At 32.7% G+C, this 16,678-nt stretch overlaps 3 protein-coding genes across 6 annotated transcripts in view; 1 reads left to right on the top strand and 2 right to left on the bottom strand.

Moving 5' to 3' along the window:
- The window catches only part of Nt5b (5' nucleotidase B), a 28,769-nt gene extending 22,460 nt beyond the window's left edge, over window positions 1–6,309 (top strand). For all 4 annotated transcript variants that reach the window (XM_068777672.1, XM_068777671.1, XM_068777674.1 and 1 more), the window contains 5 exons: window positions 699–921; window positions 2,494–2,641; window positions 3,267–3,421; window positions 4,282–4,375; window positions 5,082–6,309. In XM_068777672.1, the coding sequence (XP_068633773.1) occupies window positions 699–921; window positions 2,494–2,641; window positions 3,267–3,421; window positions 4,282–4,375; window positions 5,082–5,195 (734 nt within the window). In that variant the 3' untranslated portion in view covers window positions 5,196–6,309. The remainder of the gene's footprint in view (window positions 1–698; window positions 922–2,493; window positions 2,642–3,266; window positions 3,422–4,281; window positions 4,376–5,081) is intronic.
- A 41-nt stretch (window positions 6,310–6,350) lies between these two features.
- Window positions 6,351–15,994, bottom strand: LOC137933774 (protein FRA10AC1). Its single transcript, XM_068777824.1, has 5 exons — window positions 15,881–15,994; window positions 12,800–13,084; window positions 8,323–8,482; window positions 7,420–7,650; window positions 6,351–6,421 (listed from the first exon to the last, which is right to left on the bottom strand). The coding sequence occupies exons 2-5, from the start codon at window positions 13,070–13,072 to the stop codon at window positions 6,351–6,353; spliced, it is 735 nt and encodes a 244-aa protein (XP_068633925.1). The 5' UTR covers window positions 13,073–13,084; window positions 15,881–15,994.
- Window positions 13,205–15,862, bottom strand: LOC137933772 (zinc finger protein 596-like). Its single transcript, XM_068777820.1, has one exon. The coding sequence runs from the start codon at window positions 15,777–15,779 to the stop codon at window positions 14,805–14,807; it is 975 nt and encodes a 324-aa protein (XP_068633921.1). The 5' UTR covers window positions 15,780–15,862; the 3' UTR covers window positions 13,205–14,804.
- Window positions 15,995–16,678: the final 684 nt, after the last annotated feature.

The raw sequence follows: 16,678 nt of genomic DNA, 5'->3' as shown, positions 1-16,678 counted from the left end.
GTATATGACAGCGCAGATCAGTCAAGCAGTCAAAAAGTTTTTGGGATATTTAGTTGCGACTTGATTCAAGTTATTATTACATTAAGGATAGCTTTTGCTGGATAGCAAGTAATCAGTAATCACAGTTTGGCACATCAATGACTTGACTAGATGAGCAAAACTGATGTCTAATGTCCTATTTAAAAAATAAATTAAAAACAAGAAATAGAGAGACTTAAATCCTTTTACTTCAGTAGATTAGGAATTTATTTGAGGTTTTTTTTTACTACAGTAAACATAGAATTAATAATATTTTATCACTTTTAAAATTTAAAGCAAATATTTGTTTGAAGTCGATTACTTGTATTTTGTTTATTACTATTTATACATTAAGAGAGTTTTATGTATGAATTTATTACTTTTAATTAAAGGCTAGATTTGTTGTGGTCAGTGCTATGTACGCCTACTACAGGCAAAATTTAAATTTGTATAAAGTTGTGTGGAACTAAAAAGCATGTATGTGTTATGTTATTGGCCTGTCTAAAAATAAACAAATAACTCGACATCGTGGTAAATCCTAATATTTGTTTCTATATATTTAAATTATTAATGATACGAGTATGATGAGAATAACACACATCTTAGTTTTAAGTTCTCTGTGCAAAGATTTAACTATTTTAATTATCATTTTATAAAATTAACTCCTTTTTTTTGTAAAGGTTCATGCGACGTGTTCACCGAATTAATTGGAGCTAAGGGCAAAGACGTTCTATACATTGGTGATCACATATTCGGCGACATACTCAAATCGAAGAAGATCGGAGGCTGGAGAACATTCCTGATCGTTCCAGAGCTGGTGCAAGAGTTGCATGTTTGGACAGACAAATGCCAGCTGTTCGCTCAGCTGCAAAACCTGGACGTTCAGTTGGGAGATATGTATAAGTGAGTAATTTGTTATTATTACCAAAATAATTACTCTACATCATTTGTAAACATCTGCCTGCACCTGATATAATATTGTCATTGATAAATGACAATAATACATCAGGTATTTTTTTAAATGTTCTATTTTTAGGGCAGATTTTTGTATTTAGTTTAATCTTTAATAAAATTAAATCTTTTTTTTTAAGTTGTTGTGTAATGTAATTATTTCCCACGTTATTATTACATAGATAGATGTTCGTCTAAAAATAACTTAAAATACAGCACAGACAACTATTACGCGTTAATTCAGACTGGTTAGTAAAAGTTAATATGCAAAAACAAGTTTTTAACACCTCGCAATAACAACTTTTAGTATAATTTATTTGACCTCCAACATGTTAGCATAGTATACGAGTATGGGTAGAATAAATACGTAGTAAGAACAAAAAAATAATCTATCGTATGAAATGATCGCGTTTGAGATTTGATTTATAATATATAAAACTGCATATTGAAAACGTAGTAGTATGTGTGTCTGGCTCTTCTCAGATTTTTAAGGTTGAGTAATTCATTAGAGAGGAGTTCAATTTCGTTCCTGTCAAATAGTTCTCTTTCTATGAGGATAATAATATAATTAATTATAATTTAAAAGTCATAGAGTTTCAAGTTTTTTAACATAAATACTTAATATGTTTACGTTTATTACCAAAAAATACTTAAAATATTGATTTAGAAAAACTGGAGAAATTGTCTTCGAAAGGTTTACAATGAGTTTGAGTGAGATTAGTATTTGTTTTGAGTATTGATTATTATAAATTCGAAGTTAAATTCAAAATTAATATTAAAATTTGTTTAATATAATTTAAATAATACATTTACACACATTTTTATCTATATTTATGATTTCGAAAACCTGAGAACCACAAGGCTCAGAGATTTGAAATTCTGGAAGAACGTTCCTTTCGCCGAGTAGAAATCAGCTAAGAACAGATTTTACGAAATTCCGCGGGCAACGGGGGAAAGGCGTGTTCATTGAAGCAGACTGGGAATAGCTAATTTTGTAATAAAAGCGATAGCCATATTTGATTCATTTAATTATTTCAAGATTGACAATTTTAAAGTTTTTAAGCGTCGAGTTAAAATTTGCTTTTCATAGCGCGTATTAGTGAGATAACTGCCCGTAGTGCATGACCTCAGGATGTCGATGTTTGTTTTATTCCATGATACGGTTCATTACACGTGACGTCAACGGAATCTTTTGTGCTATTTAAATGTCGCTTATTACATCACTGTGTTGTATACGTTACTAAATAAGCTTATTGTAAAGCAAGCTATAACATGCACGGATGACTATATTGGCGTTATTAAACATTTCTTTGTTCTAAATTTAAAAAATATCGTAAATTATTATTTGCAAACCGTTCAAAAAAGTTGGCAACGACCAAAGGTTTGCGAGTAATTTTCATATAAACCCATTTTAAATTTTTTTACAATTACTGTCGTCTAATAAAATCATCTCTTCGTTCATTTATAAAAGTGCGGTTAAATGAACACAATTTTAATCTGTATTATTTTATTCATCTTCAACAGAGATTTGGATTCAAGCACAAAGGAGAAGCCGGACATTTCAAAGCTGCGGACATCTATACGCGACGTCACTCACAAAATGGATCTCGCGTACGGCATGCTGGGCTCCCTGTTCCGCTCGGGATCACGACAAACATTCTTTTCGTCACAAGTTCGTCATGTTATTACTTATATACTATAACATAAATCAAAGTAAGGGATGTCAGAAAATTTCCTTTACATTGTCAAATTCATGTCTATTTTACTTTATTAAACTTCAGGAAACTTGTACTATTCTCGTGGCTATCGTTTCATATACATATTGGGGTAGATGAATTAGATTTTAAAATAAATTTCGGCACAACGAGTTGACCTCTTTTGGTACTTAAGTAATTATAATAAAACTATTTTCATATGATACGACAAATAACTTTGTGCAACTGTAATGTAATGTGTTTGTAATATTTCATCTCTTTTTTGAAAAACACCATCCGCTCTTTTCTCCTTATAATACTATTGACAACGATATGATTATGATAAAGTGCTGGATGTAAGCTGCAGGCAATCAGGATAATTGAAAATTTTTTGACGTCCAACGGCTGAAACGGTTTTGATAATTTAGCGTCCTAATGTTTTAAGCTTGATTGTATTTTGATTAAAAATTAAATTGTACTGGTTTAACAGGCCCGTGTTATGGACAATAGGCGTTTATAAGCTGAACTAAACCTTAAGCAATACTTTACATTGCTCATCAAATGTAGTACTTTATCAAATAGTGTGTGGATGTGTGTGTGCAGGTGGTCAGGTACGCGGATCTGTACGCGGCGTCGTTCCTCAACCTGATGTACTACCCGTTCTGCTACATGTTCCGCGCGCCCGCCATGCTCATGCCGCACGAGTCTACCGTCGCGCACGAGCAGCGCTTCACCGTCGACACTCCCACCATCGATCGGTTAGCCACCACCACATGACAGCTATCACATCAGAACATCTATCACCAGTACATCCATCACAACAGAATATCTATCACTAAAACCTTTATCACAGTAGAAAATCTATCACATCAGAACATGATGATCAACTCAAATCACATAGAATATACAAAAAGAAAACCAAATATCAATTCTTATTTCGATTTGCAAAACCAACTTCTTATAATGTATCTTTGCATAATTAAAGTCTATAAAACTAATCAACAGCATAAATTACATAATATTGGGAATTATTTCTTTCCAGTAATTACAATGCATTTTATATATTTATATTTTAATGTCAAGTAATATATTAAGTGTAAATAATTTATAGAATTAACATATATGAGCAAAATTATCTATTTTATACTAGTGATACCGAAACCGATGTACCGCGCCTTAGGTATGCGCGCGGCGAGGCGGAGGAATATCGACATCTCGGTTCTGTCAGTTCACCGTCAAAGGACGCAGCGCTTTCCTAACATACGGTGCAGCGGTTACAGTACCACTATATTATATTGTTTTGTTATTTACATCAACTCTCATATATTTGATTTACAAATTCTCCCTACACTTCTTCCAGTGCTAACGCTTTTCGAAGTTGTAGAGAAATTACTTTCAAAAGTTATTAATAATGTAAAAATTATAATTAATAATAATAACAGTCCAACGAATTGTAGTTCCGTCATTCCAGGAGGGAACCTGAAATAAATTATGTTCCAACTTTCTTTACATTGCTAAAACGCATCATCTCAATGAATAAAAACATTCTTTCACGCCGTCATCAATTATGTGTTTATCAGAGTTGGCAGCGTAAGACTCATTACACGGTGTATTCTAGTTCCAGACATCCCAGTGCGCAACGACCTTTCACCGCTTTGTCTGAAGAACTCACTGAAGATGCTCAAGGAACGCCTGAACTTCCTGATGTGAAGGTAACAAAATTGGTTAAGAACTTTTTGAGTGTATCGAATGAAGAACGTGTAGATACATAGATGAAAGAAAGTAACCGAAATAGCGCAACGGATTTTCGAGTTCGTGCAGTTTATGGAAAAATAAGCATTGTTTTTAACATTTTCATGGTTATTTTTTTCTTTATCAGCACATTTGTTTTATAAACATTAACAAACATTGAAAAATTGAATTTGTCCCGTGTGCGGATCGCGTTTGGCGAACCATTTTTATATACGTGTTAGTATTTCATTAAAGCCATCTCCCTATTTTCTTAGAAAAAAATGTAATTAATGAAATCAGCTACGTTTCATGTTAATTGCAGTAACCCTTAAAGTAGTAGACGTGGCGTTGGTGGACCCTTACTAGGTGGACCGAGGACATAATCATCGTGGCAATGTTTAGGTGAAGCCTGTCCTGCGAATTAAATTAGCGAATTTTGTCATTGACATCTGTATTATCATTTCAACTGTAAGGCGTCCACTGCTAGACATTGGCCTATCCTATAGTTTTCCAGTAAGACCGGCTGGAAACTTCCAACATCCAGTGCCTTGTGCTGCCCTTGCCGGTTCTTGGTCTCCAGGACCTAAAGGCTCCAGAGGCCATCTGTTCCGTGCTTTGTTGCCTGCCACTTCAATTTGGAAGCCATGTAGCTATTTGTTGATAAATATAAAATTACACGATTCCCAGGCTCAACAATCGGTACCGCACGTACGGCCCGAGACTCCGCGACAGCTGACACACACACACGACGAAGATTGTTCCGACGATGAAGACGTGTCGAAATCAGGACAAAACAAATAAACTTCACGAATATAAAACAAATAATTAATTCGCATTAAAATTCATCTTAACAGGGCACTAGCAGACTGTGTAATTTAGGACTACGCCCTTTATAGCAGTTTAGTAGTCGTTGTTATTTGCTATTAAGGCCTAGATTTTAAATAATGTTTATGAAACGAATTTTATTTATACCAAGATATATACGCTGTTACTATATGTAAGTGCTTAGGTGTTTCCGTATTTAAATTTTTAATTCCGTAAATGTTACGTCGAGCAGTTGCAAAACAATGTTGTAAGGAATTTTAGACCGTAAAAGGAAAATTCAAGAGTAGCCCTGTTCAATAACGCGTTTGACATTACTAAACTGTATTCGTTGGACAGAGTTAATATCAGCAACTGCACAACTTAATAGTTAGTCCTGTCCTGTTACATTGCTGGCAAAATGACCATGCAAAATGTGACATTTAATCCACTAGAAAGAAAAATCTGTTTTATTTAAAATCTTATTATTAATGTACGAAATCCAGAAACACAATAAAGCGAATAAAAAAAAGTTTTTTTTTATCTAAGTCAAAGAAACTGTCCGGCGAATATAGTACAACAGGTTAATTTTATTAAAAAGTAAAATATTATTTACGCTGCTTATTAGAGACTTGTTATTAATTTTCTATGTTTTTATTAATGTTAATTGCACTTAACCATTTATTGTTTAAAAAAACAATTTTGTCAAATTACATATCGTTTAAGTCTAGTTTACAAAATTGTATTACGCGTATTGATTTTGTTAAAAATATTATTTTATTGAATGTTCTTTTAAATTGTTTTATTGAGTTAACTAACGTTTACCGCATTGAAAAGGCAGAAATATGCATTCGTAATATATTTTGCATTTAACATTTTCACATAAGTATGTTTTTGTCCAAGATAATAACTTTAAATAATTTGTGCGAATGTTATTAAGTTGATTACTATATACTTTATTATTCAGTATAAATATGGATGTACAACTTTAGGTTCAAAGTACTGTTGATAGTTATTCTTTAGTGTTAACGAAACTATGTGATTTTATCGGGAGTGATTTTTGTATAATTTTTATCGCGTCACACAAAATATTTAATGTAAAGTGAAAAATGAAATAAACACAGTTAAAAAGTAAATTCTTTTATTTTATACAACTCAAAGAAGCAAATCCTCTAAGTACTCTTCGAATTCTTCTTCACGCGTCTTTTCTTCGGCCTCTTGTACACCTATAAAGATTTGTGATATTAATGTCCGCGCACCATCTATTAGCTCTGATAAATACTAAAATGTTAATATCCTTTTGGCTTTATAAAATTGCGAGGTGTATGTAACGCATTTAATCAGACAATTCCTACACAACAGCGCGTAACACCACAAGCTTCTGTTGTAAAAAATCTAAATCATAGATTCCCAATCTTTTATGCAATCAAGGGGCGCTCTAGAAGAACAAAGCATTCTATCGCCCCCTTTTTTATCTTTATGACTATTTTTCCTATAACCAGCTATACCCCGCCCGCTTTGCGTGGCCTGCGTCGCCGTAAGACGCCCATACGCGGACGCGGTACATAAACATTTCTAATAGCACCGGCAGGAAGCGGCTTGCATACAACGTCTTCTTTGAGCCAACAATGGAATCGGGTCAATAGAAAAACTTTAGTGTCCCCTATGGGGCTTTGCCGCTTCCGTTAAGAAATGAACATTTTCTTCCATAAAAATGTAGCATCTTAAAAGATATCTAGACAGCACAAACGTAGTCATTTATTAAGCGAATGTCTAGATATGCAGATGGATATTCGCCTAAATTAATTTTTCGCTAATTTACAGGGGCGATTTCAGTGATACATTAATAGGTAAATAATTAATAAAAAGAATCATTTTTTAAGTTTTCTTGCGCATACTCAGACGTAGTTATTCATTTTACTCGCCCTCCTGATATTTTTCGGATCAAAAGTGCTTCTTTAATAAGCCAACACTTTTTTTTATTTATTGAATCTATATTCTACAAGCATTAGTGTCTGTGCCTTTGTTTTTACAAATACATTTAACATTTCCGTTTTTTTTATCACGTCTCTATATGTCACAATGTCTGAGCTAAATTACTCTAGTCTTGTATCTTAAATGTTAAAGTAAATTGAAGTCAATAAATTACTATTTTATTCATAGGTATCTTTTCGTTTTTCACAACGCCTCAATAAGCCAAAAATACGATATCTGTGTAACTAACCTTTTTTCCATAAGGATTCATCACTGTTTTTTTCCGCTGGTTGCGATACTTGAGAAGTGCTTGGCTCTGGTGGATTTTCATAAGCGGGTGAACTTTCGTTACTGCTGTTAGCGTGTTCGTCATGGTCATTCTTAACTTTCTTTTTCTTCTTTTTGTCCCCCTTTTTCAATCGCTTAACTTCACGTTTCTTTGACTTGTAATTCAATTTTTCGGAACATTCCGGACACAAACCTGAAATAGATCCCAATTATTATTTATTAATTTACTTTTAAAAATAACATCAACTTAAATTAAATTTATTGATTAACAGGCTTTAATTGCCCCCTAAATTTCCCGACGGCAGATGAGATGGCGGAAAGGCAATGTAAAATAATCATTCTTTACGATCGATATATGATAGGACACAATACCAAAAATTATGTCCGAGTTATAAGGAAACTTGTACGTGCAAGTTTTGTTTGTCCCTTGACCTCTGGGTGACAGATTCGAGGTTCCATTCGCCAAGTAAAGTGAAGCCGAGAGAAGTGCGATCCGTCAAGAAGCGCTTTCCCTTCCTTTTATTTATTCCAAGACCAGGGCTACGTGAAAGGCAGCCACTGGCAAGAATGTAAGTGTGTACAAAAAACGCTTCCCAAGCTCTGCCATGCAATAATGATGGGCACAGATCGTGTATGAGAGCGAGTTCAGTTTATTTCTCTAACGTAAAAAAAGTGTTACTGTAATAATCTACATAAAAAATGTTAGCTTTTAAACTGAAGTTGTATTGAAACTTATTAAATATATTATGTGGGATAATTTTATTTATTATATCATTATATTTAAAAATAACTTTCGTAGGTATGTAAACATGTTCTCGTGCCCTGTAATAACAGAACTTATAGTGGGTCGTTACATTAAACTTACGAAGTTTAACAAGGGCGTTTTTCTTTTCATTTCCTTCTACATAAGCGAAGTTGACCTCCCAGGACTTAAGATCTTGATCGTGAGAGCACTGCTTCGAGCCGCACTGGAACTGCCCTTTGCCTAACACCACTTCTCGTTCAACACGCCAACGCAATGCTACCTTATAATAAAATTTATAAATAAATTAAACATTTAGTGCCTTTCACAGATTTGTACCTGTGATACGTTACCCTAATGTTATCAAGACATTGTCAAGCAGAATACCTTGAATAATAACACAAATCATAATGCGGATTTCTCTACGAGATCTAATCAGTAATAAAGAAATTCGTAGACTAACGTAAGTAATTGATGAATGTAGTCCAGTGAATCGGAAAGTTAGTAATTAAGCTTAGTTATTATAAAGGTAGACTAAAGGCCTTAACTGACTTCTTAACATCTTGAGCCCAGTGCAGCTGTGAATGCCAAAGGGTATACATACTTGATACCGCAGCTTTGTTTATAATTTTGAGGTAAAGAGATAATATGTCTTCTTTATTTGATTAAATTGTAATTGTAAATCACTATTTCAACCGAAGGACGTCGACTGGCCATTGACTGGCCTTTTCCTTGACACCTTGTAGGGACGTAAAGATGTTCTACTCTGGTACCTGCGGTTATTCGTTCTTTGTGTGTATGTGGCTTATCAACGGCCGCTCCAACATGGCAAGCCGCTGGGCTACGTTGTTTGTGAACCGTGTTTAGAGCATATATACGTTGTAGTTTATAATTCTACTCTTAAAGGATAAACGCTTTAAAAAAATCTATGGCAGTTCTGTGTTTAGCAAGTTCCATTAGTCCTCTAGCATTTCAAAATTAAGGCGGAGAAGAGATAATTTCACCAACTGGAATAAGCGGAGCGGACGGACAAACAACGGTACTATTTATAAACTCAATACAAAATGCAACTGCCAGGTGGGTCCAACGCTTTAATTAAAGTAATATAGACGTCATATTTGACGTCCATATTACTTTATAATTACCAGAGAATGTCTGATATTTCAGACATGCTCTGGTAGGCCAATCGTTAGTAAAGAGACGGAAAAAGCAATCAAGTTAGATCTACATGAAAGAAGTGAAATATACATGTACAAAAACTTTGGACTACCTATGTTTTATTATAATATTATTAAGTAGTTGCAATTTATATATATTTTTAAGGAAGACATACGATTTTCGAAACAGTTAATTGCAGTCGTTTCAAAAAATATTATTTTATTTTTAGTCATCTCCCCATTATTCCTTTACAATACATTTTACGAAACTATTCTTATAAGAAACGCGTTGATATATTTTATCTCTAGCATATTTGTTAACCATAGAAATTGATTATTATTAGTTAATAAGTATATTATTAGTTCACACGTCTGTTTAAAAGTGTATTAAACTTTGTAGCTTACCAAAAATTATAATAATAAAAAATATATATAGTTATTAAACATTGTTTCAAAGAATAACAACATTTTTATTACACGTAAAATTTATAATTATAACTGTGTAAGTTGAATACATTAAAATATATAAGGCTCATTCGAAGTGATCTCCATTGGGTGAAATACAGTCATTTAAACTTTTAGGTCAATTATCAAAAGCATCACGCATTCTTTCTACAGTAAAATTCTTCATTACCAATCGTATGAATTGTTTTAGAGGCTCTGGACTAGCATAGCGTTTAGAGCACGCCCTACTGTTTAAAACATTATAAATAATAGTCCATTGGATTAAGATAAGGATTAGATGAAGACCAATTTTCAGCTTTGTTAAAGTCCGGAACGTTCTAATCAAGATTGTGTGGACGCAGCGCCGAGCCTTGTTGATAGGACCATTCTTGGTTATTGAACATGGTGTTGTTATGTGGCTTAAAAACCTTCGCAAAAATGGTACTTTGATATACATGTGTATATGTTTTGATACCATTTGATTTTTTCAAAAATATGGCTGTCATTTTCATAACTAACATCCCACCAAACATCACTGAAGTCGGATAATGTCCGCGCTGTACTCTGTTGGCTAACTGGGACACTTCTTTAGAGCTTACAGTATAAATACAGTGATTTTCTTTGTTATAATATTATTCAATTGCGAAAATTTTCTCATCCGTAAACACATTTATTTGTGCGTATCGCTTAAGCAATTGTTTTGATTTTATTCCCTTCCTTATTCTTCTTTAAATTATCGTTTTAGAAATACCAGTGCGTTTCTTACAGGCTGCAAGTCGAAAGTCATATTTTAAAATACGCGACATGATGCTTGGAGCTAGCTTCGTCTCCCGAGATAATATCTTTGGCTTTTCCTTGCGCACTGGATTTCTTCGAATTATTTCCATTACTGCTTCGATCGCCTTTTTCATACAAACACTACGTGGACGGCGCGGTCTTATCTGTCGCAGAAGGTTTTTGCTCCAATCAAAAGCCCGGTACAACGATACCAAGAGTATGGAGGATTTACAAATTGTATCTCTTTATCACCCCGCTCCATTTTAACAAAATATTTTATCATATATTGGCGGGAAAGTAAGAAAATACAATGCACAATCATATAAAAATGACAGATTAGAAATTTAAAACCAATATTTTGTTCATTTTTCATTATAACCGTATGGCCAGAATTTTAAGATAATTTTGTTTCAAAAATAAGTCATCAATTAAACATCAAAATTTCCATACTTCGTTCCTAGTGAAAATTAATATAACATGAAAATGACTGTGGTTAATAATATTTTCGCTTCATAAAAATGTATGTAACGGCGTTTGGTGCCAAAGGGTCCTCAAGTTGGAACCACAAGACTTGTAATATTAACAGATTAACAATACATGAAGCTCGTTTAAAATGATCTCCACTGATTTGAATAAAGTTTTGAAGCCAGTTATGAATAGCCATGTTCTCTCTAAATGGGAAAATTCTTCACTGCCAATGTTATGGATTGTTTCAGGGACTTCAAATTATCATGGAGTTTAGAGCATGCCATTCTCTCTGAAACTGTTCATGAATTATAATCCAGCAGATTAAGATCCAAAATAGTCCCTGAAGACTTCATCTATATATAACACTGAAACGCTAGTTTTTCGACCACGCCTAAATAAATTGAGTTTTATAATCTGGTGCTGAATGCTACTGATGGAATTGGTTATAGAACATTGTATTGTTAGGATGCTCAACCACATTCTCACAAATCTATTTTTATACACATGTGAAGTTATTTTGTCACCTTATTTTTACAAAAATACGGCACAGTCAATCAATCCTAGAGAGGTAATATGCCCACATAATTAAATGACTAAAAGGGAAGCTTCTGTAGAACTTTAGACAACTCGGTCAATCTGCTCGTTGAAACAGTACTTACCTATACATTTAAAAATTTTTAGCTAAATGATATAGATAGTTAGGTAATAAAACCAGTGCGTCTCCTATAGGTTGCAAGTCCCAAGTTGTCTCTAAAAATACGTGTCATAGTTCTAGGCACAATATAATTTCTCAAAATAAAATGGTTTGCGCTCGAAAAGAAATTATTTCGATTTTTTTTCTTCCACGTCTTTGTTGTACGAATACTACGTAGAAGGTTAGATCTTTTTCTGTCTCACACAGAGGTTTCACTATTCTTATTAATAGACTGGTATACAAACATTCGACTAATACCAAGCGGACGTGTGCGTTTCAAAAATTGCATTTGGCTCTTACTTGTGTAATGCTATTACTGCAGTTCGGTTTTCTTTATTACCCTATTCAATTTTAATACTACAAAAATATTTTGGACACACTGGCTCCGAAAAGAGAAAACATTTTCTAATTCGATTGACATTCCCAATTTGAAAAGTGATATTTTATTCGTTTTAACGTTTACTATGGCCAATCTATTTAATTAGTCTTTCGCATTATTTTCACCTATGCTTTGAATAATATATATACTTTTGACTACGTTTCCTCGATTATTTAGATTTCCCCAATACAATTCTGGTTTGGTAATCAGTACCTTAATATAACGCTAACTTTAATGTAACGCTGCCACAATTTTGTCTTTGATACAAAATACCATGATATGAATAGATTAAGGCAGATGTGCTCTTGTAACTACGTAACGGTGCGGGTGAACGCACAGGGGCTATATTTAGCCTAAAAAGGCACTATGGTTATATTGTTACACACCCCAGAATATAATACAAAGGAAGGTCTCAAACGCAAAAAAAAACTTAATTGAATTCCACGAGGGAACCTCCCCAGCTTAACCTCCGCTTAGGGGAGACCGTTACGAACATAAATTTCATCTCCAATGTCGCATTATTTGAATGAAAATAGTACCAGTGCGTATTTAGAAATGACCGTTATTATTACTCGTGTATGGATCCGCGATAAACTTGCTGATTAACAACCTACGTATTTGTGGTGAACATTACCTCTGCACTAGCAATCGTTCTACCATAAACAGAGATATCGGACTTACTTTGTTTTCTTTAAACCTGCTTAAATCACAGATACAATACTCTTTAAAGAGTTTATCGTAATATTTTTTAGCTAGTTGCTTCTCCCAAGTATCAGCTGTATCTTCATCCTCCCAAAGGAATTTGTGGTTTTCTCTGATGATGTCAAGGTCAGTGCGATCTCTGGAACTGTCGCGTTTAAGATTCGCAGTGGAGCCTTTTTTATTCAAACAATATATATTAACTAAATGCTTATGTAATTCATATGGATTAAGATTACGCAACCTGGCCGACATCGTTAGCGTAACCTAGAACAAAGGGAAAATAACCTATTTAGTTACAAAATAAATAAAAGATGGCTTGCAACAAACAACTCTTTAATAAAATCGACAATTACATTTCTTTCATAAAACAGTTCAATATTCGTATTAAAAGGGTCTTATTCTAATTGTCATGATGAGTTTATAACAAGGTGCATTTTTGATAAATAATTGCAGTTTTACATTTATGGGTTCAATAAATATAAGGTTTTCTTTGTGCACAAGTTAATATCTACTCTGAATATTAATGTCAGTCTTGTAGATTTTTGTGTATTTTTTATTTGGCTCAATCTAAATACTTAATTCTACAAACAGGTCATGCAGCTAAACCTCTAAATGTTTAAATATATAATAAATATAATAAAATGTTGTTATTGCCTAAGTATATAAAACTCCTAAGTATATAAAACTTGTCATAAAATATTGTGGTTTTGACAAACAGCTTTTTATTTTCTTTTTGTGGTACTGCCAATAAATACAACTTTGGTTTAATAGCCATAATATGTCAACTTTAAATTAAATTTACATTATATAATGATAAAAATTGTTTGTATTAAAATATTACACAATTAAAATCATGCAATTTTTAACATTTGTATACAGAATGATAGTAAATATTTGACTTTGTCATTTATTATTAACTATTATTTCTCTAAAACTTACTATAAAAAAATTAAATTGTCACCATTACACATTTGTGATGTTTTGATCATAAATCAATCTGTTTAATTGAATTGTCTATATTACTAACTACACTTAAAGGTATACTAGTTGTTCAAAATGGCTAAACTATACTCTGCTTATGAGACCATTAGACAGGAAATAATTTTGGTGCTATGAAATAGAGCTAGCATAATAATAATTATTGTAAACATTAAATTACTGACTAAAATTCCAATTTGGTATGTCTAAATTAACATCTATGCAATTTCTAAAATCTAGAAAATTATTTGGTATTTGTTGCAGTTATAAAACAATGATTAGGCACATAAGAAATTATTGCTTTGGTTACAAAGTAGTTTTCAAGAATCACTTCAAATACTTATCTAAAATTTGGCAAAAGGTCACTTGGCATTCATTTACCTTGAAGTAAAGGTTTACAAAAATATATATAAATATTTATATTAAAGCTCTTTAGAAAAGCAGGAACAATTATTTGCTTTAGTGTAAGTTTGTGTCAAATGTGAAAGCCCCAATTTCTTCATCAAACAAGGCTATAAGAATCTTTGGACAATTGACCTATATTCACAAGATAATAATCCACTTTATCATATCTAGAAGGCAACTTTTGTTGAGATATGTGTGACTATACTAAAGCACCCGTGAAGGCATTAACTAACATTAGATGTATCCCAAACATGCATTTATATATCGCATAAATAAATTCCTTAACTCAAAAGCAACTTCAGCGGCACACCATGAGTGAAACACTCACATTAACACACTATAATGACTAAATTATGAACTAGATGATCAAACCTTTAATTTTGGTATAAAACAATGAAAATTTTCATAAAAAATCATATGACTAAAACTTTTTGGCAATTAGAGAATCGGAAACAACAGCTCCATGATAAGAGTAACACACACAACAGTTTGAGTAATATACATTCAAGGATGGAGCAGCAACAATTTCAATGTGTCATAAATGCATAGTTCTGTGGTGTGTGATACTGTTAACATTAAATAAGAAACTTGAGACAATTTGTCAACCATGTGTTTTCTCATGTTTCTTCATGTTATCAGAGCGAGTAAAAGCTTTATCGCACACCCCACAATAATAAGACTTCTGTTTAGTGTGTACTGTCATGTGACGGGAGAGTTCACTCTTAGTTACAAACTTTTTCTCACAAACAGTGCAAGCATGTTTACGCACATTTAAATGAAACTTCATGTGTATAGAGAGAGAGCTTGATTGTGAAAATGCTTTATGGCAAAGTTCACAAACAAATGGTCTCTCCCCTGTGTGCTTTCGTAAGTGGTTCATGAAACCTGTCTTGGTGTAATCTTTTTGACAGAGGTGACAAAAGCTAGATTTTGAGTCTAGCATTCCAGGGAAATGACTATTGATGTGCTTTCTAAGTTCCCAGTAACTAGGAAATTTTTCTGAACACACATGACATGGGTATTTTTTTTCTTCGGTGGGTCTTGCACTACATTCATGTGAAGAGAGTAATTGTTCACTGGAAAACATCTGGTTACATTGATTACAGGTATGACTAGCCTCAGAGTCGGTTGACAGAGTAACTTCCAGGTAGTTCTCAATTGACATAACATTTCCATTGGAACTATCAGCATCATCCATTTGCGGTTGCGTTATTTGGTCTCTATCCAGATTATCTTTGGTATCCATTTTCACTAAATAGTCTCTGTAATCTAATGTAATTTTACTCGAATTATTATTATCAGGCTCTACGAGATGAAGTACGGGCGATACGCTTTGTTCTCTGTCTGGAGATGCCTTTTCATTGTCCGAGTTTTCAGGCTTAGAAGATACGTTGTTGTCAGACTCCCAATCATTTTCAACAATTTCCACATCCGAGTCAGAATCTTCGGCGCTAGAAACCGAATTATTGACTAAATGGAATCCAATATCATCAAATCGTAAAACATTTGGTGGTAGTTTAACCCCAACAATAGTCTGGATCGCCTGCCATGAAAGCTCCTGGGGGTTGTTCTGCATATTATATCGCACTACTCTAACCTACAAACGAGTTTTCAGATATTACTACAGTTAATGATGAATACGATTTAAAGTGATAATAAAAATAATAATAATATTACCTTTTATATGCACGATATATACAACTTAGGTTTAAATAAATATGCAGATGTCACTTATTTTCTACATCTAAAAATATTATGCTATACACTGCACTGCACTGCTGTTTATGGATGCGTCTTTGTCATTGAATTTGAAAATGTATTGAAGCTTCAAAATGTTTTGCAGCGCTTATGGCGCTTAAAAGTCCTCTAAGTTTGTTTAACCGTTATTAATTAACATAATTATGTCGTTAGAAAATGTAATTAAATAATTTTCGGGCTCTTTTATTTGAATTTAAACAAATATAATAAATTAATGATGTGCTTTATTATTAGTTAATATTCATTTGTATTAGCGTATTCAAGTCTATATAAACTTGACATAATATTCTATAGAAATCGTTATGGAGAATATAAATTCAAAGATAACTAACTACTTAGAAATGAAAGAAATCTTAAGAAATCTTTAGTTAATAAATAAGTTACGCTTAGAAAAGATTTAATTTACCTCTTTATTTCCGCTTCTCTTTATTTTCAGTAATTAACATTCAAATGCTTTCTTTCTTCAAATCCATTATTTTAATCTAGGTAGCAAAACTTTATTTACAATTTGAATAGATTTATACACAAGTACAATTAAAGTAAATGCATCATATTCTTTTAAAATAAGTTTTGTAAAATCTTCTAAAATCTATCCATTTATATTAATATAAAGTAATGTAAAGTACGATCTCGTATCAATTATATTATTTAAATTTGTATTATATTTATTTTGAGTCTGTTCAAACCTAGATATTAAAAACTAATTTTTGAACAACA

The sequence above is a fragment of the Battus philenor genome, unplaced genomic scaffold (assembly GCF_028537555.1).
Source record: "Battus philenor isolate CCGP_79_NKW_IND1 unplaced genomic scaffold, ilBatPhil1.0.hap1 SCAF_14, whole genome shotgun sequence".
NCBI lineage: Eukaryota > Metazoa > Arthropoda > Insecta > Lepidoptera > Papilionidae > Battus > Battus philenor.
The sequence above is the reverse complement of the archived record's forward strand: the minus strand, read 5'-3'. Positions and strand labels throughout refer to the sequence as shown.

Excerpts from the sequence above, each read along its gene's own strand:
- LOC137933774 (XM_068777824.1), bottom strand. The coding sequence starts at position 13,072 with ATGTCGGCCAGGTTGCGTAATCTTAATCCATATGAATTACATAAGCAT. Across the intron at positions 8,483-12,799 it reads GCAGGTTTAAAGAAAACAAA|GTAGCATTGCGTTGGCGTGT; the intron begins GTAAGTCCGATA and ends TTTTATTATAAG. Across the intron at positions 7,651-8,322 it reads AAACGCCCTTGTTAAACTTC|GTTTGTGTCCGGAATGTTCC; the intron begins GTAAGTTTAATG and ends GATCTATTTCAG.
- LOC137933772 (XM_068777820.1), bottom strand. The coding sequence starts at position 15,779 with ATGCAGAACAACCCCCAGGAGCTTTCATGGCAGGCGATCCAGACTATT.